General features: G+C 37.0%; 1 protein-coding gene across 1 annotated transcript in view; it reads right to left on the reverse strand.

Annotated features, from left to right (window-relative positions):
• Nucleotides 1-22,642, reverse strand: part of LOC140237040 (abscission/NoCut checkpoint regulator-like) — a 47,923-nt gene extending 25,281 nt beyond the window's left edge. Inside the window, exons 1-5 of the mRNA XM_072316984.1 lie at nucleotides 22,585-22,642; nucleotides 19,787-19,983; nucleotides 18,696-18,889; nucleotides 17,069-17,154; nucleotides 15,365-15,482 (exon numbers count right to left, since the gene is read on the reverse strand). Coding sequence (XP_072173085.1) covers nucleotides 15,365-15,482; nucleotides 17,069-17,154; nucleotides 18,696-18,889; nucleotides 19,787-19,983; nucleotides 22,585-22,638 — 649 coding nt within the window. The 5' untranslated portion in view covers nucleotides 22,639-22,642. The remainder of the gene's footprint in view (nucleotides 1-15,364; nucleotides 15,483-17,068; nucleotides 17,155-18,695; nucleotides 18,890-19,786; nucleotides 19,984-22,584) is intronic.
• Between the last annotated feature and the right edge of the window lie 4,464 nt (nucleotides 22,643-27,106).

Consider the following 27,106-nt stretch of genomic DNA (forward strand, 5'->3'; position numbering starts at 1 on the left):
AGTCCCAGCGCCCAAACTCATTTCTGACTTTGAATGGCCGCCGACCCTTCATATTTTTGGCAACCTTTACAAATTTTTACCAAAACCATCTTTGAACTATCTCCGATTGAATTAGGGGTGGACACGTGGTATCAGAGTAGAAGATATATTTCTTTAAAGGGAAAGATTAAACAAAGGCCGAAAATGCCGAAATTTCATCTGATCATTCCCTTTAACCGGGTGCGGACTGTTAATGTTTCATCAGACTTAAACGAAATATCACCAGAAACACGTGTCGTGACTTTGTCATGAAATACAGAGTAAACATGATATCTGTATTTACAGCTTTTCATGATTTAAAGGAATATATCACTCGATAGGGTAAAGAAGTCATTGTAGATTTCAGTGACTATATCGAGACCCAGTATACACCCGTTTTAGTCCCAGCGCCCAAACTCATTTCTGACTTTGAATGGCCGCCGACCCTTCATATTTTCGGAAACCTTTACAAATTTTTACCAAAACCATCTTTGAACTATCTCCGATCGAATTAGGGGTGGACGCGTGGTATCAGATTAGAAGATATATTTGTTTAAAGGGAAAGATTAAACAAAGGCCGAAAATGCCGAAATTTCATCTGATCATTCCCTTTAACCGGGTGCGGACTGTTAATGTTTCATCAGACTTGAACAAAAGATCACCAGAAACACGTGTGGTGAATTTGTCTGGAAATACAAAGTAAACATGATATCTGTATTAACAGCTTTTCATGATTTAAAGGAATATATCACTCGATAGGGTAAAGAAGTCATTGCAGATTTCAGTGACTATATCCAGACACAATATACGCCCCTTTTAGTCCCAGCGCCCAAACTCATTTCTGACTTTGAATGGCCGCCGACCCTTCATATTTTTGGCAACCTTTACAAATTTGCACCAAAACCATCTTTAAACTATCTCCAATCGAATTAGGGGTGGACGCGTGGTATCAGATTAGAAGATATATTTGTTTAAAGGGAAGATTAAACAAAGGCCGAAAATGCCGAAATTTCATCTGATCATTCCCTTTAACCGGGTGCGGACTGTTAATGTTTCATCAGACTTGAACAAAAGATCACCAGAAACACGTGTCGTGAATTTTTCTGGAAATACAAAGTAAACATGATATCTGTATTTACAGCTTTTCATAATTTAAAGGAATATATCACTCGATAGGGTGAAGAAGTCATTGCAGATTTCAGTGACTATATCCAGACACAATATACGCCCCTTTTAGTCCCAGCGCCCAAACTCATTTCTGACTTTGAATGGCCGCCGACCCTTCATATTTTTGGCAACCTTTACAAATTTTTACCAAAACCATCTTTGAACTATCTCCGATCGAATTAGGGGTGGACACGTGGTATCAGAGTAGAAGATATATTTCTTTAAAGGGAAAGATTAAACAAAGGCCGAAAATGCCGAAATTTCATCTGATCATTCCCTTTAACCGGGTGCGGACTGTTAATGTTTCATCAGACTTGAACAAAAGATCACCAGAAACACGTGTCGTGAATTTGTCTGGAAATACAAAGTAAACATGATATCTGTATTAACAGCTTTTCATGATTTAAAGGAATATATCACTCGATAGGGTAAAGAAGTCATTGCAGATTTCAGTGACTATATCCAGACACAATATACGCCCCTTTTAGTCCCAGCGCCCAAACTCATTTCTGACTTTGAGTGGCCGCCGACCCTTCATATTTTTGGCAACCTTTACAAATTTGCACCAAAACCATCTTTAAACTATCTCCAATCGAATTAGGGGTGGACACGTGGTATCAGAGTAGAAGATATATTTCTTTAAAGGGAAAGATTAAACAAAGGCCGAAAATGCCGAAATTTCATCTGATCATTCCCTTTAACCGGGTGCGGACTGTTAATGTTTCATCAGACTTGAACAAAAGATCACCAGAAACCCGTGTCGTGAATTTGTCTGGAAATACAAAGTAAACATGATATCTGTATTAACAGCTTTTCATGATTTAAAGGAATATATCACTCGATAGGGTGAAGAAGTCATTGCAGATTTCAGTGACTATATCCAGACACAATACACGCCCCTTTTAGTCCCAGCGCCCAAACTCATTTCTGACTTTTAATGGCCGCCGACCCTTCATATTTTCGGAAACCTTTAAAAATTTTTACCAAAACCATCTTTAAACTATCTCCGATCGAATTAGGGGTGGACACGTGGTATCAGAGTAGAAGATATATTTCTTTAAAGGGAAAGATTAAACACAGGTTGAAAATGCCCAAATTTCATCTGATTATTCCCTTTAACCGGGTGCGGACTGTTAATGTTTCATCAGACTTGAACAAAAGATCACCAGAAACACGTGTCGTGACTTTGTCTGGAAATACAAAGTAAACATGATATCTGTATTTACAGCTTTTCATGATTTAAAGGAATATATCACTCGAGAGGGTAAAGAAGTCATTGTAGATTTCAGTGACTATATCGAGACCCAGTATGCACCCGTTTTAGTCCCAGCGCCCAAACTCATTTCTGACTTTGAATGGCCGCCGACCCTTCATATTTTTGGCAACCTTTACAAATTTGCACCAAAACCAGCTTTAAACTATCTCCAATCGAATTAGGGGTGGACGCGTGGTATCAGATTAGAAGATATATTTGTTTAAAGGGAAAGATTAAACAAAGGCCGAAAATGCCGAAATTTCATCTGATCATTCCCTTTAACCGGGTGCGGACTGTTAATGTTTCATCAGACTTGAACAAAAGATCACCAGAAACCCGTGTCGTGAATTTGTCTGGAAATACAAAGTAAACATGATATCTGTATTTACAGCTTTTCATGATTTAAAGGAATATATCACTCGATAGGGTGAAGAAGTCATTGCAGATTTCAGTGACTATATCCAGACACAATACACGCCCCTTTTAGTCCCAGCGCCCAAACTCATTTCTGACTTTTAATGGCCGCCGACCCTTCATATTTTCGGAAACCTTTAAAAATTTTTACCAAAACCATCTTTAAACTATCTCCGATCGAATTAGGGGTGGACACGTGGTATCAGAGTAGAAGATATATTTCTTTAAAGGGAAAGATTAAACACAGGCTGAAAATGCCCAAATTTCATCTGATTATTCCCTTTAACCGGGTGCGGACTGTTAATGTTTCATCAGACTTGAACAAAAGATCACCAGAAACACGTGTCGTGACTTTGTCTGGAAATACAAAGTAAACATGATATCTGTATTTACAGCTTTTCATGATTAAAAGGAATATATCACTCGAGAGGGTAAAGAAGTCATTGTAGATTTCAGTGACTATATCGAGACCCAGTATGCACCCGTTTTAGTCCCAGCGCCCAAACTCATTTCTGACTTTGAATGGCCGCCGACCCTTCATATTTTTGGCAACCTTTACAAATTTGCACCAAAACCAGCTTTAAACTATCTCCAATCGAATTAGGGGTGGACGCGTGGTATCAGATTAGAAGATATATTTGTTTAAAGGGAAAGATTAAACAAAGGCCGAAAATGCCGAAATTTCATCTGATCATTCCCTTTAACCGGGTGCGGACTGTTAATGTTTCATCAGACTTGAACAAAAGATCACCAGAAACACGTGTCGTGAATTTGTCTGGAAATACAAAGTAAACATGATATCTGTATTAACAGCTTTTCATGATTTAAAGGAATATATCACTCGATAGGGTAAAGAAGTCATTGCAGATTTCAGTGACTATATCCAGACACAATATACGCCCCTTTTAGTCCCAGCGCCCAAACTCATTTCTGACTTTGAGTGGCCGCCGACCCTTCATATTTTTGGCAACCTTTACAAATTTGCACCAAAACCATCTTTAAACTATCTCCAATCGAATTAGGGGTGGACACGTGGTATCAGAGTAGAAGATATATTTCTTTAAAGGGAAAGATTAAACAAATGCCGAAAATGCCCAAATTTCATCTGATCATTCCCTTTAACCGGGTGCGGACTGTTAATGTTTCATCAGACTTGAACAAAAGATCACCAGAAACACGTGTCGTGAATTTGTCTGGAAATACAAAGTAAACATGATATCTGTATTTACAGCTTTTCATGATTTAAAGGAATATATCACTCGATAGGGTGAAGAAGTCATTGCAGATTTCAGTGACTATATCCAGACACAATATACGCCCCTTTTAGTCCCAGCGCCCAAACTCATTTCTGACTTTTAATGGCCGCCGACCCTTCATATTTTCGGAAACTTTTACAAATTTTTACCAAAACCATCTTTAAACTATTTCCGATCGAATTAGGGGTGGACACGTGGTATCAGAGTAGAAGATATATTTCTTTAAAGGGAAAGATTAAACACAGGCTGAAAATGCCCAAATTTCATCTGATTATTCCCTTTAACCGGGTGCGGACTGTTAATGTTTCATCAGACTTGAACAAAAGATCACCAGAAACACGTGTCGTGAATTTGTCTGGAAATACAAAGTAAACATGATATCTGTATTTACAGCTTTTCATGATTTAAAGGAATATATCACTCGATAGGGTGAAGAAGTCATTGCAGATTTCAGTGACTATATCCAGACCGAGAATGCACCCGTTTTAGTCCCAGCGCCCAAACTCACTTCTAACATGTAAAATGGCAGGCGACCCTTAGTCATTTTCGCCAGTCTTTAAAAATTTTTGCCATCTTTCAAGTTTTTCGGATTAAACTAGGGGCGGCCACCTCGTATCAGATCTCAAACTATATATCTTTAAAGGGAAAGATCAAACAAAGGCAGAAAATGCATGAATTTTATCTGAGTTTGAGTGGCCGCCGACCCTTTATATTTTCTCCAATCTTCACAAATTTTTGTCAAAATAATATTTGAAATAGTTCCCATAAGCCAAGTTGTATCAGGTTATTAGATATATTTCTTTGAAGGGAAAGAATAAACCAAGGCAGAAAATACCCTGATTTATCTGATTATTCCCTTTAAACCTTTGAATGGCATCCAACTATTCATATTTTGCTCAGTTTTCACAAACTTGTGACAAAAATCATCTTACAAAAAATAGGTATCGATTTAGGGGCGAAAATAATCTGATTTCATCTAATCATTTCCTTGAAAATTATGCCTACTATTCATGATTTCTATAATCTTAATAACTTATTGTCTTGTATTTGTAATGAAACATAGTTGCAGAAGGTGACCCATGATTAATTGGCTCGAAACTTTAACTAAATAACCTGCTATCGCTTCCTTGCAAAAAAGTAAATAAAAAGCCGTGACAGACGTCCTAGAGACAACAGATGAGGAGAACGTGAGTGATTTTGTGCCGTTCAGGGCGAGTTTGGACTCCACACGGTATCGTCACGGAGGCGTAGTATCGATAACACGAGGTATCGAGAGCACGGTTTGGGCGCTGAGTTTGGGCGCTGGCTTCAGCTTGGTCTGCCTGACTTGCTGAATAATTAACGTGTGTTTTACAACGCTTTTCAACAGCGATGTTGTGGGGTAAGTTTGATGTCTGACTTCTTGTGATCGACATGCTATTTTTTCCGGTTCAAAATGAGTATTTTTTTGCCGTTTAAATAGTATCTCGAAGTTGACATAGTATTTTTCCCCTTTCAAAACATTCCCGTGTTTATAGCTGGCTGCTGACCCATCTAAAAAGGGGATTGATGTGACTTTTTGTTCATCAGGTCGGCAATACTTCGTGCTTTACGCAGATACCAAGATCGACGGTGCCCTAGAAGCATAACTTGTTAAAAATTAGGCCTGAAGATTGCATTTTTAGAGGCCAAATAATGTATTCTAGCCCTCCGGAAGGTCACGTGATCGCATCTAGTGCGGAAGGGGACTTTTTCGGACCGTAAATGCACCGTTAACGATCTCTGCGGAGGTGCAGGTTCAGTCCCATATATTGAAATTAGCGTTGTTCATTCGCTCAATTGGAACTTCGTGATATCGTGTGTTGTGTACAGTGAGTCAGTGTAGGCCGGTGGCGGTAGGCCTACACAATTGTATGTGGCGATGGCAATTTGTAAATTTGAATTTACAACTTATTCACAAAAATTGTACAGTGTACAATTTGTATGCTGTCTATAATAAACAGGGTCTTAGTCTTCATCTCTTAGTAGTTAATTATTCTTCTGGTCAGTTTATTCTGTCTTTATTTGTTACAAACTCAAAAAGCTGCATCACTTTGGTGATCCCTCGCATTTATCCCCAAGTTGAATTATCCTTCGGGTTTATGCCAGGTTCAAGTGTGTGCGTGTGTGTCACACACAAACACACTGCTATAGCTTCTGACCACCCGAGCATTGAGAATTAAGGGTTTCTGGGACGAACACTGTACTAGGCAGGGCTTTCTATAGCTCAGTCGGTAGAGCACCGGTCTAGCAATCCGGAGGTCTCGGGTTCGAATCCCGATGGAATCCCATTTTCTTTGCTCACTTTTCCACTAGTAGTTAATTATTATATGATTTAGGCACCTACTCATCACTTTACAAAAAAGAACAGTATAGATTCAATATTATTATTATTATTAGTTTTTTCTTTCGCATGGAGAAAGAAGGCACAAGAGCGATTCTAGTATTTGATGTAAACATAATTTTCATGACATGTTTAAGAGTTGACCCGGCTGCAAGTACCAGGCTATTTTAATTTTTCAAGTTGGTATACAGGTTGTCAGTAAATATAGAGATGTATTATTAGTCTTCCGCATCTACAATTTGTAACAATAAAGTTTACGAGGATGTCTGAATGAATGCAATTATTCTCAGAATAATATGAAGAGTTTGTTCGCAAAAACCGATAAGTCCATATTTGCCAAATGGAGATATTTGCGATTAAAGGTTAGGAAAAATAAAGAGAATACTAAGAAAATTTTTGCTTCTTTTGACCATAACTTCAAAAATGCCCTTTTTTATGTAGTGACCAATATCTCATTTAAAAGGTGTTATTTTGTACTTTATGACAGAGACCGTACTTGAAAATCTTCAAAAATGGACTTATTGGTTTTTGCGAACAGACTCTTCATATGTTTACCATAGTACAGTGCATGTCTGTAGTTTCTCTCTGCTTGAATTGGGGTTTACTCCAACATAATGTTTTCGGACATGTTATTGTGAATAATGGTTTATAATATCATCTATGATTAATTTTCTCTATTTGTGTCACATTGTATATGTAGGTATCCCCAGTACCTGACATCACACCGATGGAACATGCATATTTAAGGTGATTCTCTTTTCTGTGGCCTCCAGGAAAATCTGCATGACATAAACGAGAAGATCTACACTGTCAGTTCTATAGTGCATTTTGTTTTCTTGGATGCACACGTACACATGTACCATTCAATCTCTGACAGATTTTTATCAAGGAGAGCACTGCTGTTTTGCAAGCGCTGAGTGACTTCCTCACAAGAATAGAAACAACTGATTAGTACACCTGTCAACTTTTTCATTTCATTGAAAAACCTAGAGCAGTATGTGATCATGATAACCTACCTCAGAAAGGTGCTAAATATGTGATATGATACAATAGGAAGAATGAAGTTGATATACAATTGTAACATATTACAGTATGTTACTGTATATCAACTTCATTCATCTTTACGGTAACATTTTTAGTAAAGAGGATGTACATGTATATTCTTTGAAAAGCACGGTTGTTGTAGTAAATGTGAAGTTCGACCATTACAGATACATCAATGTGTGGAACTATGCAAGATAGTATATGTTAAATTATGTGCATTTAAATTACTTTGGAGTTTGTACAGATGGCAGAATTATGAGCCCTGATTAAACTAAATATTATCCTTCATGATATTCTTGATAAATGTTATGGAAGCAAGTACATTGTACAGTATGAAGTAGTATCTGGACGTACAGCCATTACTCGACAGGGGCATGTCTTGTTGCTGAAGGTATGAATTTAATTTGTACATCATCACTGAAGCACTATAAGAGGTTTAGTTAGTACATGTATGCATGTTTTATTGCTAATATTTTGGTTGTGACCCATTTCAGAAGAGGTTTCAAAGATGTAAGAATTCTGTTCGATCAGGAAGATACACAAGGTATGCCACCAAAAGGAATTGAACGGTCAAGAAGGGATAAGGAAGATGAAGATTTTGATGCAACAGTTAGATAGATGATACATTACATTAGTACTTCCCCCAAATCAACCAAAATTTTGAACATGTTCGCATTGAACGGGCATGCTCTTATTAGATACCTATAAAGTAAAATTGTGGACCTTGTGAAAGGTAAGATGAGCAGATTTTTATAACACCTGGGGGGTTTCATGTTGGCCTGTAGTCTACCCCAGGGTTGTCGAGTGTTGTTACTGGTAAGGGGTTCGAATACACATTTGTATCATTCACTCAGTCATAACCATGAAGAGAGTGACACACAAATATTTTAAATGTGTATGATACTGCTTGTGTACATGTACTGTACATGTGTATTCAGTTGACAGAGATGTTGGGATGATTAGTTTGCCTTTTGACATTTCAGATAAGATTATATACAGTCGATGCTAAAGTTGGGAATGAAAGATTTCTTCACATAGATGTTTTGCAAGATGCTATAAGGCCAAATCTAATCTGTCTGCTTCGATTTCCAGTAATATTGATGTTTTAAAGTTACTTTAGATTTTTTATCTGTTTAGTTTCCAGTAAGTGTACTTCATACATTGGCGGATCCAGTTAGGACCGCAACTGGCGCACGCCCCCCTTTATTTTTTGTTTGAACAAAAGAAATTAAAAGAAAAAAATGGGGGGAGGGGTGCATACGCCCCCCTTTATTTTTGTTTAAACAAAAGAAATTAAAAGAAAAAAATGGGGGAGGGGTGCATGCGCCCCCCTTTAATTTTGTAAACGCGTCCCCTCTTTACGCAATTCCTGGATCCGCCCCTGCTTCATATGTAGTATGTACACTTCTGAATTGTTGATGCAGCTGCCAGTTCATGTGTTTGAAACATTGGCAGTGTGACCAATAGATACATTGTACTTGCCTTCAAAGTATTTAAGGGCATATGTACACCTTCAAAACATTCTCTGCTGTTTGGACTGTCGAAGTTTATATATTTTGTACATGTTTCATTTTGATTCCAGTAAGTACACTTCATATGTATACATGTACACCTTCAAATTGCTCTTGCAGCTGCCAGTTTACTGTCACCCTCTATTCACGTGTGTGAAACCTTGGCGATGTGAATACTATAGTAGATACATGTATGTGTACCTGCCTTCAGAGTACTCAAAGGCATTTGTACACCCTCAAACATTCATGCATTTTGAACTATTAATGAAGTTATCTCTGTACATGTATCATTTGAGTGAAACCTTGCCAAAGTGTAGATGGCATGTAATTTACAGAGTATTGCCTCAAAACATTTGTGGTATTCTTGCTTGATTTTATTCACTTACATAACATTCAAGCCATATTCACAACTGTTTCATGTTTGTGCAACATCGGTATCAGTATAGTTTGTTTATTGCCAGTGTCAAAATTTGCCGGCATTTTATTTGTACAGATCTGCTCCATACAATGTAGCTCTGCAATTGTTCAAACTACCTGGTACATTCATTTGCTCTTGTCTTATTACTGAGCTTCACCAGAAGATTTTTTTTTTGTTGTTGTTAAAATGTTCACTGTACATCACTGTCGTAGTCAAGACAGACTGATCCTACTCGCGTTCCTCCATGTACTCACAAGACCGATGACAGTTGTACCTTTCGCAGGTCTCTTACATGCCACTTGGCTGGAGACTGAGTCCAATACCACCACCAAAAAATAAATTAAAAATAATTAATAAATTGATGAATAAATAAATGAGAGTTATAAATAAAAAAAATAAAATGATCTAAAACTGCATTTGACTATACTGCTAAAAAGAAGATAAAACTGTAGACTGCTTATGCAGCTCTTACTTTAGGTATTATTTTTTGTTGTTGTTATGTGTGTGATACATTGTCATGAAGATTGGTGGATACCTTGAAACGTAACTGCAATGTAGTTCTTTCAACACTTACATGTAATAAATACATATATATATATATATATATATATGGAGATGTATATACATTTATAAAGAAAAAAACTTGTGGATTGTGCTCCTTTTTCTGTTGTTATTAATGAAAAAAAAAAAGGTATTTTATTAATTGATGAGATAATGTATGTAAATTTCTCCGCCTAGTTAGGTAGGCCTATAGTAATAGAGTGAAGTAATGTAGTGAAGTCCTTGGGATCAACAGCTTTCTTTTGTTATATCAAAATGTTGTTATAACCAAGCATGTAAAAAAAAAAGTGGATAATGTAAGCGGAATTTCGATATAATGTAACTGTGTTCACTTTAGCGGAGTGAACGGTATAAGTAGTGGTTATAATGTATTTGAGTGGATGCTTAGGATGCTTTGAATTGAGAGAGAGTGATGTGAATGATTGATGGCAGAATGAAACTGAGAATCAGACACTTCCTGTTGACGAAATCAGAAGGGTGGACAAAAGCAAACAAAACAAACATACATTGTATTATGAATAACAAGAACAAGACATATGATCAAAAAAAGAGAGGGAGAGAGAGGGAGGCCCAGCAAGAGGCTGTAGACTATTAGTACGTAATGTCTAATGACAGACACAAGTACAGTATATCACAGCTAGACGCTCGAAACTGACCACGTGTATTTACGCTGGGGTCGCTCATACAGTAACACACACGTACAAAGGCATCGAGGGCACACGTCAATTTCTATATGTGGGACAGTACAGTACTTCGCGATTTCGTGCCGAGAAAAAAAGGAATGACATCCCTATGATATCAGCTGGCTGCTGACCCATCTACAAATCATCACATTACACTTTTAGGTATCATCTTAAAGCTGAATAAAATTCCTTTTACATGATATAACTTTTGTTGGTGCCCCACGATGAAAAAGAAGACTTTTAGGAGAATTTTAGAAGAATATCTGTATCCATTATTTCCGGAACATCTGCAATTAGTTAGCGACGAAGTTGATAATCTTTCATGTCATTCTTGGAAAAATCAACAAGATAGCATCCAAGTTTTAACCTTTACCTATCAAATAAAAGAAAAATCATGTGAAAACGTAATTCAGTGACCAAGATATGAGCATTTCAAAACGATTCTCCAATCGCGCTCTCTATGACTTGCGGGGTCAACTCGCGTGCGAGGACTTGGATATTCTAGACGGGTTTTTTCGGGCTTGCCGACTGACTGGCTACTCAGTAAATCTAGGTACTGCATGCATAGCCAGCCGGTCAGCTGGCCGGCTACTCACCTCAGCTCAGTGCTAACAAAGTGTCATGGCACTGTGACTCCTCTCAGACTGGCGCCACCTTTTGGCCGGGAAAAAAGAGGAACGTATTTTTTTTGTATCAGAGTGAAATGGTTTTATCAGAGTGAAATGGTTTTAGCGCAGTGAAATGGTTTCGTCTGAGTGATATGGTACGCCAAAGTGAAATGTATTTTTGTGAAGAGTGAAATGAATTTGTATCTAATAGTGAAATGTATTTTTATGAAAAGTGAAATGAATCTTTATGTAAAAGTGAAATGTATTTTTGTGAAAAGTGAAATGAATTTTAATTCAAAAGTGAAATGTATTTTTGTGAAAAGTGAGATGCGGTTTAATGCAAAAGTGAAATGTATTTTTGTGAAAAGTGAAATGAATTTTAATTTAAAAGTGAAATGTATTATTGTGAAAAGTGAAATGTATTTTTATAAAAAGTAAAATCAATGTTTGTGAGTGAAATGTATTTGTTAAAAGTGAAATGAATATTGGCTGGAGTGAAATGAATTTTGTATTGTTTCCTTAATGGCGTTCCATAAAGGAATAGTGAAATTTTGACTAATATGCATAACAGAATTGTGTGAAACTATAAAATTTAAGCTTTTCATACTTTTATCTAATTTTGATGAAACTTTCAGATTTGAGTGCATGATTGTACTCTTGATCCCATCTGGTCCAAGAAACTACATTTCTGTTGTTTGGTGTGGTATCATTTTTATTCTAACATTTTGCGATTCACTGTTTATGTTTCATACGGTCGAGAAACAAGTCCCTTGCATTTGAGTGCCCTGTATTTCATATACTGGAAGTCACTGTTTGTTTCTGTGGCAGGATTGTCATGAACCTCTCAATATCAAAAATGATGAGTGATTCTTAGATTGGCTGCACATTTCAGAAGATTGGAGTTCCTGTCTTACTGTACATGCATTACAATAAATGACATATAGAACATTTGTGTAAACTTCTTCCAGATTCTGAGCAAATTAAATGAAAAAAAAAAATCAATTTCCTCTAATCTTTCTTCAAGATACATAACTTTTAAAACATGGTGCCAATTTAATAAAATGATTTTTTTCCTCAGGAAAACGCCTCTAGAGCTGGATGTGTTATTTGAAAGTAAACTTAAATGATGGAGTGGAGTTTCCTTTCAATCTTCGGTATGTCCACACATGAAAACAAGTCCAAAAATTCTAACCGCCAAAGTTTATGTCAAATTTTTCTGCACACTTTCAATCCGACAAGGAAAAAAAGGGTCTTTCATGTACAACAAGATTGTACATTTGAAGACATAAACCAGTTTATACACAGACAGATTCATAACCAAACAGAGAGGCTACTGATAATTTTGAAATATCCAGTTATGGCAATGTACAAACTGAAGAATGATCATAAAACAGAGAGTAAAAGAACCGACACACACTAAACGGATAGAAAGAAAAGCTATCGATGCACCTCTTTTTTTTTCATGACAATTTACACAACGACTGGAATGCTGCTAAGATCTGGGCATAACAAAGGTTGAGCCGAGGACACATTGTAAAGTATGGTCTGCAAATATTCAGAGTAAACACCCTTGCATTCTTGGCTGGCTTTCTGCTAGATGGTATCTGACATCTCTTTTCAAAATGAAGACCCTTGTTTGTTTTAGCTGCTGCAATCACATAAATTCTGAAAATTCATATCAAACATAATATCCACAGATCCGTTTTTCATAATTTGCAGTCACTGAGTACACACCCATATTGCATTTTTAAATGGAAGTACGTAAAGCCATGGCTTCTCTCTTGCTGTGAGTGTGCACTAAATTGTTAGCATCAGTACATCATTCAAACGATGATGATATTCACTGTGACACGACACCTGCTCCTGCGACAGCTGCTCCAGTCTTACTTTCTCCAAGGACTTAGAGTTAGGGTTAGAAGGTTGTAATAGGGTTTTAGGTTTAGCTTGATGTGAGGATAAGGATTAGGATAAGGGTTAGGGTTATGTTTGTGGGTAGAATATATTTTTGGCTTATCATGCAGATATTTCATGGAAGCAATTGTCATAGGAGCAAATGTCATGGAACTGATATTGAAGGACACAATTTCTGATATGATGGGACAGAATGAATAGGCTGTCTCTTCCAGCACGTTTGAAATGTGTGAAGCTTGTGTCAAGCACGCAGTGTTGATGTATGCGATATCTGCATAAACTTGTACATGAATAGGCAGTTTCAATGCCATACACATATAATACACTCACAAAGGTGACACAATAGCTTTCGTGTTCATTGTGCTGTATACAATATAGTGAGAGACTTCACTGTTCAGCCCACGCAACCCATTTCTCACATCAGCGGGTAATAATACGGGTAGGCATTATTCTGGCGATCATTGTTGCAATGATTAAAAAAACAAACTATACAAAGTTTTTCTTACTATTATGTTACTTCATTGTATTGAATTTAGTTACAAGATGATAGCACAAAGTATTCAAGAAATGCATAGTTTCTTCTTTGCCTTTGAGGAGAGAGAGACTAGCAATTCAATAGACCACTAGATATGGATTTCCACATTTGGATCCAGCATGCCAGCATTAATTGGTGGTGTATCATCTGAGTTTAGGTCAAGGAACAAAGATATGCATTGAATTTATCAGTGAACTCATCTATTTAAATACATTCACACTTGTCTTGGCAGCCATTTTTTAACATATTGCCACTAAATATCCACCATCAAATGATGATACATCACATGATACATGAATAAGTAAAGCCAATATTCAAATGAATAATGAAAATGTAAATTTAAAATGTACCATGAATACTGATAATATGTTTAAGAACCTGCATATAATGGTCATCTGTTGTTATTGGCCCGCAGCCACCTAATGTGTATGTCTCTAATTGTCAAAACTGTATACCATATAATACATTTCACAAGTTTCATACAGTGAAATGGGGCTTTAAGACAATTTTTGGGGGTGGATGAATTTACAATCAGGAACTACTGTGACTAAATGCAGGGGTGGATCCTGGAATTCTGTAAAGAGGGGGCGCCTTTACAAAATTAAAGGGGGCGCACGCACCCCCATTTTTTCTTTTAATTTCTTTTGTTTTAAAAAAAAGGGGGGCGTGCGCCCAGTGCGCTCCCCCCTGGATCCGCCACTGAAATGACAGGTTCAGTATTATTTCCTTTTCAGTAGAAAAGTTAGCGACTTCTAACCACAAAGACGATTTGCTGTGCATTTGTGTTACAAGAGGAAATATTTTCGTATGATCCTAATTTTATGAAGATGAATCAACTCACTAAAAATTTGAAACTAAAAACATTGCAAAATATACCATGTATACAGTATTTCACCATTTGTATATCAGCACAACTGATCTTGACTTTAGTGCTCGTGCTGTGTGCTAGTATCTATGTGCTGAAGAAACCGAATCTCATACAACAGACTTTTCATGTTTAACAAAAGCACAGGAATATGAAATGAAAGGGTCTCTCTGACATACAAATGCATGTTGATTTGTGTTGATTCATGATACCCTCAACATCACTTTGGCAGTGAAACAAATATCTAGAAACATTCCATATGATGTATTTTTTAATAATTTTTGTTCTATTTTTCTTCAGATTACTTGGATATGCCCACAAAAAAACAACAAAAAACAAACCCTTCCACACCAATATTCTGGTTGTGCCTCATCTGTTCCCTCGCCACATCTTTTGTTAGTCACATTAATATCACAGTCACATGCAAGTTATGCTGAGTCGAGGGGAAGGTGCATTCCAATGTCTTTTGTTAAACATATCAGTAATTTAGCAATGATTGACAGATGAGGTCACAACCAGAATATTGGTTTGGAAGGTTTTTTTTTTTTTTTTTTTTGTTCTTTTTTGTGTGGGCATATCCAAGTAATCTGAAGAAAAAAAAAAAGAAAGAAGAAAATTATCTAAAGATACATGGAAAGTTTCCACATATTTGTTTCACTGCAAAAGTATGTTTAAGATATCATGAATCAACACAAAGCAACATGCATTTGTATGTCAGAGATGCTTGAAATTATAATTCTAGACCTACTGCTGTACCTGGCTGGGGGATTTCCCTTCCTTCCAGTTTGGCATCCAGGGCAGCCTCCTCTGTCATCTGGTCCAGCAGGTCATCGTACTGCTCCTCCATCGTCTTGGCTGCCTGTGGCTGGAAAGCCTTCAGAGCATGAGAAAACAGGCACATAGAGGTTCATAAAATCAGGGTATTAAAGGAACTGTACAGTACTGGTTAAGGTGGGGATTCAGGTTTATAACATTCCTAAGTGAGATAATGAGAAACCTCTTGTGAAATATGAAAGAGCATGTAATTTTCAAAAGGATTTAACGTTTATTTGATGAAAATTGGTTTTCAAATGGCAGAGATATCCAAGAAAGTGATAATATCAAAAGGCGACAGGCCACGCCTTTTTATTAGGATCTCTTTGTTTCACCTTGTTTTTGGATATCTCAGCCATTTCAAAACCTACTTTCATCAAATAAACTTTTGATGTCCTTTAGAATTGCATGCTCTTTGACATCTCATAGAGTGGTTTCTGAATATCTCGCAAAACGTTAAAAGCTAAATCCCCACCTCACCCAGAACTGTACACACCCTTTAAAGTACCATCCAGTGACCGGTCGACAACCGGTGATGAAAAATCAAATACTGCGTGGAAATACCATCTCCCGTCGGCTATTCTAATGGGAAAATTAATGAAATGTCAATATCCTATTTGAACTGAAAATAGGAAATAGAATTACGGATTTTGTCTGAAATCTTGTTTTCCGTGATTCATTATGATGAAATGTCAAAAAATGACTCTAAATCCTATTTTTGTCACATTTCATGAAGAGATTTGCGACTATTATTTTGGAGCAATAATACAGTTATCATGGTTGTACCACATACAATGTATGCTCTACATAGGTTTAAAAGAGTCACATTAATCTAACACTCTATGATTATACCCATAACACCCTTATGGTCACATGACAGCCACATTCTCTGAAAGAAATGCCAGTTCAACACACACACTTTTATAATCATAAGTTTATCTCTGACCCATATACATCTCAAAGCACCTGCAATCCCCAAGTAACAACACATTGGTTAAAGGGCCTATGCAATGCAAATGCATGGTGATTTGTGTTGATTCACGATACCCTCATAACATCACGTATGTTGCGAAACAAATATCTAGATGCATTCCATACATTTTATAAAAATTTTTCTATTTTTCTTCATATTGCTTGGATACACCCATAATAGCTCTTCCAAAGCAATATTCTGCCAGTGACATCTGTCAATCGTTGCTAAGGTACTAACACGTTTAACAAAAGACATTGGTATGCACCTTCCACTTCACTGAGCATAACTTGCATGTTTCCGTGTTACTAATGTGACTAGCAAAAGACATTGCAGGGGAACATACAAGTTATGCTCGGTCTGTGGGAGGGTGCATTCCAATGTCTTTTGTTAATCATAGCAGTACTTTAGCAATGATTGACAGATGAAGTCAAGAGAAGAATATTGCTTTGGAAGGTTTTTTTTTTTTTTGTGGGTGTATCCAGGTAATCTGAAGAAAAATAGTAGAAAGATTATTATAGAATATATGGAACATCTTTATGTATTTTTTTTTTTTTTGGCCACATAAGGGATCCTGAGGGTATCATGAATCAACACAAGTCAATATGCATTTTGCACAACATAGGTCTTTTAATCTTGTCACATTTAACCATGACAGCTGAATGTCCTGTACTCACTCGTTGCTGTCCTGTCTGGGAAGCTGGGGGAAGGCCTTTAAGCTTTCTTAGTCTCTCTTCTATTTCAGACTCGGAAGCGCCAGGTCCTTTGAGCAAATTAGTGGAAGACACAATTCAGGTGTGGCACATTTGCAAGATTTCCAACAAGTGGATGTCGCTTTTGCATGACACATTGCAGGTTTTTGGTTGAATCAAGATGCCCTGACAGCTACGGGCAGCCTGATAAAAATTGACCAGGCTGCTTCTTCTAACTCTGTCTGGCATATGCCATAACTATATCCTCTCAAATTGTTGTTAATCATTTACACCAATCAATAATATCAACAGCAATGATGATTGTCATATGAAAGATTTGTTAATTTTCGATGACAATTCTAAAAAAAAAAAAAAAAAATTATTTTTGCATCAAGCTGCATTAAGTTGCTGGGCACCTACGAACATGAAAAAAAAAAAAAAAGAGAATCAAAAAATCTCCTCAGAAGTGGAGGTTTTTGAAACCCTGCAATCTCTTTGGTTCATTAAAAAAAAAAAATCAGGTTTCCCATTCCAGCTTATTGTAATGTAAATGCACCTTAAGACAGATATTTCCAGGAAATGAAATGGTGAAAGTTCAATGGTAAAGGTCAGGGGTCCCTGTATTTATACCAAAAACTTGAATTTTCTTTCATCATTTCAGCATGGAATTTAGTGATGCAAGTTGGTGGACAGGGTACAAGTGTACTTCTATATATGTGATAGTAGCAGGAGGTCACACTAGGTCAAGGTCAAAGGTTTCCAGCCATAACTTCAGTAAGAGATGTCCAGTGGTAACATAATCCGGAACAAATATTACAATTATAACCAATCATAACCAATTATAACCAATTAGTTACCTGAAATGGCAGGGTTGAAATGTGAAAAGTCAAAGTCACAGGCCACTGATTTAAAGTAAGATGCCATTTTTGGAAATGAATTCCTTTGAGTCCAACAATGAAGTTATGTGGTCTTATGGATTTCAATTTAATCCGTTGAGAACGGACTTATTTTGCTACAGCATGCATTTCCCATAGACATCTGCCTGAGTGTACTCAGGACTCCTCCTCAACGGGTTTAAATGGAAAATACTTCCTTTGTGCAGACTTTCATACTGGTCAATCCTTGGTCAGTGGTCAAGCTAAATGAACTTAATCAAAATGTAATAGAAGAACATGTATATGCTGGGCACATGATTGCACAGCATTCAAATTGCTCCTACATTGTACTGTCAGTCATTATTCCCAGCAAGGTCAATACATACACATTCAGTACTTATTACAATTGTAACTACACAATAACTGAAAAATATACTGAAGTCACATTATCTAATAACCGTTAAAAACTCCACCACAGATATCTGTTTCTTCACAGTTTGTTTGATGAGGGATGTACCGTAATACTGATAACAATAATAATACATACAATTTCTATAGCGCCACTTTCCATTCTTGTTAAATGCTAAAGGTGCTTTACACCAAAGCTAAGACTGAGAATACATATACAATAAAAGAATAAGATGAAATAGAAGACAGTGATAACACAAATTTATAAATATACAAGCAAATGAACAAATAAATACTAAAGATGACTGATATATTCAGATTTCTCTCACTTTCTTTCTTTTTCCTGTCTTCCTGAAGCCTTTCCAGCCTCATGGCAATTTCTCTGTCCTGGGGAGACAAGTTCTTGTACTTTGCTGCAAGTTTCCCTTGGGAGGATGACACGTGGGGCTGGGTCTGACCCTTGAACTTTGATGATTTGCCCCCAGTTCCTGTCTGCTCTCTCTGCTGCAGCGCTGCCACCCTCCTACATAACATTAAAAAAAATATATATATCACATATATATATATATATATATATATATATATATATATATATACATGTATATATGCAAAAATTCCAGGGAGACTGAATAAAGACAAAAATAAACGCTCAAATCACATTCAAAACTATCCACGCCTTTATGTTACAAAGACATTTCGAGAAAGATTTGTCCACACTCATTGCTATTCACCTTTAATATTACATGATGACACATATACGCCAAAGTGATTTAATTTGTTTTCCAAGAGAGAAAAACACAGGTTACACCCAATATCTTTTGATATAAACTTGCTTGTGCACACTCTGGATAACAGAATTTATGGAAAATCAAATTGGACCTCAAAGAATATTTAATATTCAAAGTCAAAGCATAAAACACAAAATCTTTATCTTGATACAAATAACGCTAAATTATCACTTGTACATGGCTGCATAGTAATTAAGTTTCACACTATTTGTAAGCATTGTACTTTTCACAAACTTTACTTAACATACATCTGACCTTGCAAGCTAAAGGCAAGCTCTATCACATAATCCCATAACCCATTGAGGACAAGTCCCGAGTATACTCAGGCAAGCGTCTATGGGAAATGCATGTTGTAGCAGAATCAAACCACCCTTAACGGGTTAAAAGTGTATGCATTACTTTTTTCTTTTTTTTATAGTTAGCTATGCAAATGTTAGGTTAAAGCTGCTTGCTTGTTTACAACACTGTATGATTTCCATTTGTTATCAGTTGATTCTTTAACAAATTACTTTTTTATCCTTCATTTTGGAGGGATTATTCCAATTGAATGCAGTGATGCAATCAATCTTTTTTTTTTGAAACACACACAAAAAAGCGAAACATAGAAGAAAGTCAGCTACATGGAAACATACTTCTTGAAGTTCTCTGGAGGAGAATATCTGGCTTCGTTGTGCCTGTTTTCTTTCTGCGGATCAGGCTCGGTGTTTTGGAATAACTTGTAACAATCCCGGCAGACATTTTGCTTCTGAGTTGGATCCTGCTTGGGAATGACAGCTTTGTGTGGCAAGCAATTCTTACAGTAGATATGACCACAGTTGTGACATGAATGCTGAAAAAGAAAAGAATTATATATTTGTGTAAAGGTGAAGAAGTAGTTTCACATGGACATTTTCAACATTCAGACTTCTGGCCTTCGATTACTTTGACACTTTTACCAACTGGTCAACACACAGTAAAATAACAGTGGAAGACACCCTTATCACTGAAGTGCTTCATTAGTGCTCACTGGATACAATGTACATCTCGTGACTAAAGAGGGGCATTGGGGAAGGTGGGGGGGGGGGTATAAAAATCACGCGAGGCATTCTTTGCCTTTTTTTTTTCAAATGATGTCAACCAAGGGAATTTTTGTTGTTGTTGATGCTATTGTTTTCAGAGAGTATATTTACAGAGATTTCTTATTTTTGCTGATACCATCTGTGAATAAGACCTTGTACTCAGTTGTACCAAGGAGGTTTAAGAGTTGGAGTTCCAACTGGCTGTAATTACTCAAACAGTTGTCAGATTTCTATTGATGTACAAAAGAATTCTACAGGTGCACTTGTGCCTTTGATGATCGATGTTCGACGCCGCCGTCTTGCTGAGCAATTCGAAGATTCACATTATTATAATGTTGGCCATATTTCACTTATTTATTTGTTAAATGAAATGAAATTTCGCTTAATGATAAAGCATGTAAAACAAAAGTCAATCCCGTCCAGAAAGTTGTGCAAAAGTGTAAATCAGAGCTGTATCATGTGAAAATGTTTAAAACTGTACCATCCTTGAAAGCTGGTTTTATCACTTTTCCCCTTAATTTCCACAAATGAAACTAATATGGAATAATCTTCAAGTATAATTCTTTATTGATAGACATGTCAGATTAGTGCCCGGGTATGCCCAGTCGAGTAATTCTAATCTTTATTTCAGTATTTTTTGCCCAATTTCTATTCGAGCGTCCTCGTGTCAGTACAACCTACCTTTTATACGACGGGATAGCGAAAAGTAATTACCATCACAAAGAAATATCTTCTTAGAAAGTGGCTGGTGATTATGCAATGAGACACGAGTCTATTGTCTTCCTATCTGCGTGGCAGATCCTGTTTGGCACATGCTTCAAATATTTTTGAGTGGCGGCATCGAACACCTAGCAAAGGAAATGAGACAGTTGTGACTCCATTCTCTTGAACCTCCTTGGTTGTACCATGGACCCTAGTAGGGTCCATGGTTGTACTGTATACTTCAAATCCAAGGCTAGTTCCTTCTTTTCCCTTGGGGTTCATAACACTGAGCAGATGGCAGGCATTTGCCAAGTCATTTGTCTGTAGTTATTTTTGCCCAAAGCCATGGCTGCACACTAACCCATTCTCTCTACCGGTCCGACCTGTCTGTCGGATCAGCAGGACCTACTCGTACTACTCATGGACCTACTCGTACTACTCATCGACCGCCTAATGTTTTATTTGCTTGATAAGAATATTTAACACTGAAATTCACGTAAAAACTTCACCTACGTGATTGAGAAAATCCAGCACTATCAAATGCTGCTGCTCCCTTTTCAATTCGAAGTTTCAGTGCAAAAATATTGCCGTCGAACTTGCGTGGCCTCTTTTCAGCTTCCCGCGGTGCCGCTCCTTATTTAGGACGACCGCTGTTTTTGCATTGACAATGCACACAAACCGAGTTGTATTGAACACCGTGTTGTACGAAGCTTTTTAGAAACTACCATAGACATTACATTAAATTCGGTTAAAACATTCATTGAAATTTTGTACTTGATTCAAACCATTAAATGAACAGTGCATTTTTGCGCTTTCCCTCTCATTTTCATCAACAGTCAAAGCCAATCCATTTTTATGTGCTCTGCGCGCAGTGAAGTGTGTACTAAGTATTCTGTGCGCCAATACTACGCGGTCGGTTTAAAAAAATAAGGGCGGTCGATATGTAGTAGGGATAATTTACTATACCCAGTTTTTCCATTTTTTACTGGTCCATTTCTGAAAAAGTTACTGGTCCCAGACCATCAGACCAGTGCCAGTGCGCAGCCTTGCCAATGCAAAGCCCTAGGCCTTGCTCCCATTTGATTTGGTGTTTCTTCTTTAGTTCTACATTACTCGTAGACCTGTAAATAAACTGTATTATAATCATGATAATGTAAATAGCACAGTCTGCAAGAATCTTCAGCCTATTGAAGGAGGCAGACTTAATCAGAAGAAGAAGACCTGTACACATTGGTACATAAACCTAATATTAATAATTTAATACACACTAAAATGATTTTATTAAGTTTAAAATTTACTACAAATTTACTACAAGATGGCATTTACAAAAATATGGGAATAGAGAGAGGCAAGTAAGGCTGTCTCACCATTAACCAGTACTTAATACGCTGCTAATGTGACACAGAGTCTAGAAAATAGATTTAGAGTGGTTTGTCTAACAGGTTAGATCTCTAGATCATAGTTGGAAATGAGGAGAAAACAGCACAACAAACATTAGCATGAATATATGGGACTACATATCGCGTACTTCACTGTTACAAGCAGTAACGTTATATCGCGTTACCACGACTAAACATCAAAAAATGTGAATCATTATCAGAACTACGCGTGAGCACTTGATGTTGTAGTAAATACGTGTTGAAACATAAGCAAAACACCAATGTCTTTACCTCCTTGGTGAAAAAGCCAAACTTCGTTGCACACCCAAAACAACGCCCGTCCATAATGTTTTGACTATGACAGCCACGCTCGTCAAAACACTCAGCAGGCTTCGGGCGCCGCGCATTCACCTCTAGGCCTACTGCCCATTCCAAGAACATGAAAAAAGATAGAACTACATACATTGTAACTTAGTGCTATGAAAACATTAATGACTGAAATCTCATGTTTGATTATGGTGGGTGCAGAGCTGCCCTGATTGGGGATGGGTCGGGTGAGGGGGAGGGGGAGATTTTCCTAATTTTTTTATTAGTGTCCTCATAGCACTATATAACTTAGCCCTATCTTCTTCTTTTTGTTCGACAGAAAAAGATAACATTCCACAGTTTAGGGACTCTGAGGCTTAACCCCCCCCCCCCTCCTTCAGCGGTGTATGTGTGTGTGTGTGTGTGTGTGTGTGTGTGTGTGTGTGTGTGTGTGTGTGTGTGTGTGTGTGGAGGGGGAGGCTCATTTTCTCAAATTAAGATCATATCACCATAAAATGCAATCTGCCAAGTTTTGTGAAAATCCGTTGTAGATTTACCAAGAAGATGCTGAAAATGTGGAAAAACCCTCTCCTCCCCCCCCCCCCCCCCAATCTGGGCACCCCTGGGTTCGCCATAATCAAACGTGAAATTTCAGTCATTAATGTCTTCATTAGCACTAACTTACCTCTATCTTTTCCGGTTTGACAGAAGGACAAAAAAAAATCCAGAGTGTAGGGACTCTGAGGCTTCAACCCCCTCCGGGGAGGGGGGGCTCATTTCATCAATTAAGATCATACTACCATAAACGTGCTATTTGCCAAGTTTGATGAAGATTCGTTGTAGATTTTTAAAAAAGATGCTGAAAATGTGGAAAATCCCCCTCCTCCCTCCCCCCCCCCCATCCCCCGATATGGGCACCCCTTGATCCGCCATAACCAAACATGAAATTTCAGTCATTAAAGTCTTCATATCACTAACTTACCTCTATCTGTTCTGGTTTGACAGAAGAAGATTGAAAAATTCCAGAGATTAAGGATCTGACGCTAGGGTCATTTGCACTCATTTTAACAAATAAAGATCATATCACAGTAAAGATGCTATCTGCCAAGTTTGGTGATAATCTGTCGTGAGATTTATCGAGAAGATGCTGAAAATGTGGAAAATCCCCCTCCTCTGCGTCACCCCCCCCCCCCTTCCCCCATCAGAGCACCCCTGGATCCGTTATAATATATATAAAAAAAAAAAAAGAAATTTCAGTCATTAATGTCTTCAAAGCACTAACTTAGCTCTATCTTTTTTAGGTTCGGCAGAAGAAGAAAAAAAAAATCCATAGTTCAGGAACTTTGAGAGTTCAACCACCCCCCCCCCCCCCTCCTTAAGTGGTGGTGGTGGGGGAGGGGGGACTCATGTTAAAAAATTACAACCACATCATGATGCTATCTGCAAATCTGGTGAAAATCCGTTGTGGGGTTTACAAGAAAATGTTGAAAATGTTAAAAAAAGACAAGTGGTCGCTATAGACAGGTGGTGGCTAAGACATGTGGTAAAGGTAGTTATGATTCATAGACCCCTAGACCCACTAGACCCCCTAGACCCCGCAGGTCATTTGATTATCGGATTGATATGAAATGCTGATACCGCGGCAACATCACTTTTCACTGTGAATCTAGTAATAATTAAAGTTGCCCTGCGTTATCATCATTGTTACCATCGATAATTATAGCCATTACTACTATTAATGATACTTTTTAGTCTTGTCAATATGTATTAATCATTCTCTGTATTAGTCTTATCGTCGTTACTGTTATTATCATTAAAAATGTAAAGGTGTCTGAAGGTAGGATATAGAAAAATCATACAGCCCCTCTATGCTCTGGATCGTTGATCAGGTAAATAATTGTTGAGACTGAATTAAAATCAAAATTCTTGTTTACGCCACTTCTTCACGCAACACGACGTGCTTTAGCTGAAAATATACACGTGCATCATCCTCCCCGAGACAATATCGAATTTTCATTGCGTAATATCCAAGCAGTTTCTTTTCCTGATTACGACAACTTATTATATTATCACAGTGAGTTTATTTCATTTTCGGAATTACGAACCTCATTTCATTTTCGGATTAACGAGCCTCATTTCATTTTCGGATTGAACGAGCCTTATTTCAATTTCGGATTAACGAGCCTCATTTCATTTTCGGATTAACGAGCCTTATTTCATTTTCGGATTAACGTGCCTTATTTCATTTTCGGATTAACGAACCTTCGGAATATCGAACCTTATGATATATTCGGATAAACGAACCTTCGGAATAACGAACCTTATGATATATTCGGATTAACGAACCTTCGGAATAACGGACCCTATTTTATTTTCGAATCAGCGAACCTTCGGAATAACGAACCTTCGAAATAGCGACCCTTATTTCATTTTCGGATTAACGAACCTTCGGAATACCGAACCTTATTTCATTTTCGGATAAACGAACCTTCGGAATACCGAACCCTATTTCATTTCCGGATTTACGGGCCTTCGGAATAGCGAACCCTATTACATCATCGGATCAACGAACCTTCGGAATAACGAACCTTCGGAATAACGCCACAAATGTTCGGATTAACGAACCCTTTTTCATTTTCGGATTAACGAACCTCTAGGTATAGGAAATTTGCGTGTTTCGGATCAACGAACCTTCGGAATAACGAATCTTCGGAATAACGAATAGTACCCATCGAAATGATGTTAGAAAGGATCGAAACTATAGGACTATAATCGCACCTAATCATGAAACCTCATTATAAACAAATCAATTGATATCAGTTCACACGACAATACTAGTATGAATAAACAGAAAAAAAAAATATTGGTCTTGTTTCATTATTTTGTTTGTTGATTGTTTGCTTTTTGCTTTCGTTTAGATGGGGAAGGGGGCACCCAGCACAACTCACTCCTCCTCCTCCTACTACTACTACTACTATCACTGCTACTTCTACTACTACTACTACTACTACTACTACTACTACCACTACCACTACTACTACTACTACTACTACTACTACTACTACTACTACTACTACTACTACTACTTCTACTACTACTACTACTATATACTACTACTACTATATACTATAATTTATTATCTTTGTCATCATCATCATCATTATCGTCATCATCATCATCATTATTATCGTAATGAAGTGCATTTATTTCATTTTGTCCTACCAGCATAATAATCTAAAGGCATATTCTATAAAAGTATAATATTATGATGACAATCATGATATCGCCGTTCGTATGTAGTTATGTATCCTACTGTTTATATCAATGTATGTGTGTATTTATTTATTCATCCATTCATTCACTAGTCATTCATTCATTCATTCATTCATTCATTCATTCATTCATTCATTCATTCATTCATTATCATTCATTCATTGGTTGGATTGTTTGTTTAATTGCTTTCTTTATAACATCCTGCGGGGTTGGTGAATTCAGTTGTACAGAACTGCTCTCCAAAGGCCCCATGCAGTTTGACATTATAGCATAATACATGCCATGTCCATGCAGATGCAAAGTCAGAATATCAAATACAAGTTTTTATAGTTGAAGTGGGAAGAAACCCACATATCTGCATACACTAAACAGATGAAAAGACAATTAGTAAAAGAATTAAGGCAAGAACCCATCCAAATTCATTAAATACACACAGAATTGCAATTGTTCTTCCCCTCAAAGTCAAATACTAGGCCTAAAGCTGTGAAATAGTTTTGAAGTTAGACGAACGGGCGCAACTCTGAACTTTTCAAAGGAGTGCATTTTACAACTAAAATGTCAACATATTTGAATTATTTTCTTTTATCTTTTTATATTCCTTCTTTCACTTAAACTTCCTATATTGCAATGGTGAGCAAAACAGAACACAATGATTTAGTGGTAAACCGAAATACATAAATTGAGCAAAATCGCGGACACAGATTTGTAGGCTTATTATAGTAGATTTCATACCTAAAGACGTCATTTTGGATCTTTTGAATTCCACGCAATTCTATTTTCGCAAAACTTTGATATTGCTTGCAACCACATTATAGATGAGAGATTATAGCCATATGTGAAAAAAAAAAATCCCACTTTAATGAGAAATAATGTTATCATTGCTCTGGTACTATGTCTACAATAAGGACATCTTTATTCATCAATTCAGTAAAATAGTGAAGAGTGTAATTTTTTGAAGGTCAGAGTGCTAGACTTGTGAGGACAAGAAAACCATATCATCACATTCTTCTTCTCGTGTTCTTCATCTTCCAGGTTAGCGACCACAATCGGCAAGCCAGTTGATTATTTTGTCACTTTTGCAGAAATTTTTGATAATTAACTTTGATGATAGTTGACAATTACAAATAAAGGACTCAATTTCAATAAACTTGGAAAAAATGACGATTTAAAGCGGTAGTTAATAAGCAGTTGATAAGCAGAAATAAATAGATAAATGGCTTGCAGATGAGCAGTT

The sequence above is a fragment of the Diadema setosum genome, chromosome 1 (assembly GCF_964275005.1).
Source record: "Diadema setosum chromosome 1, eeDiaSeto1, whole genome shotgun sequence".
Classification (NCBI taxonomy): Eukaryota; Metazoa; Echinodermata; class Echinoidea; order Diadematoida; family Diadematidae; genus Diadema; species Diadema setosum.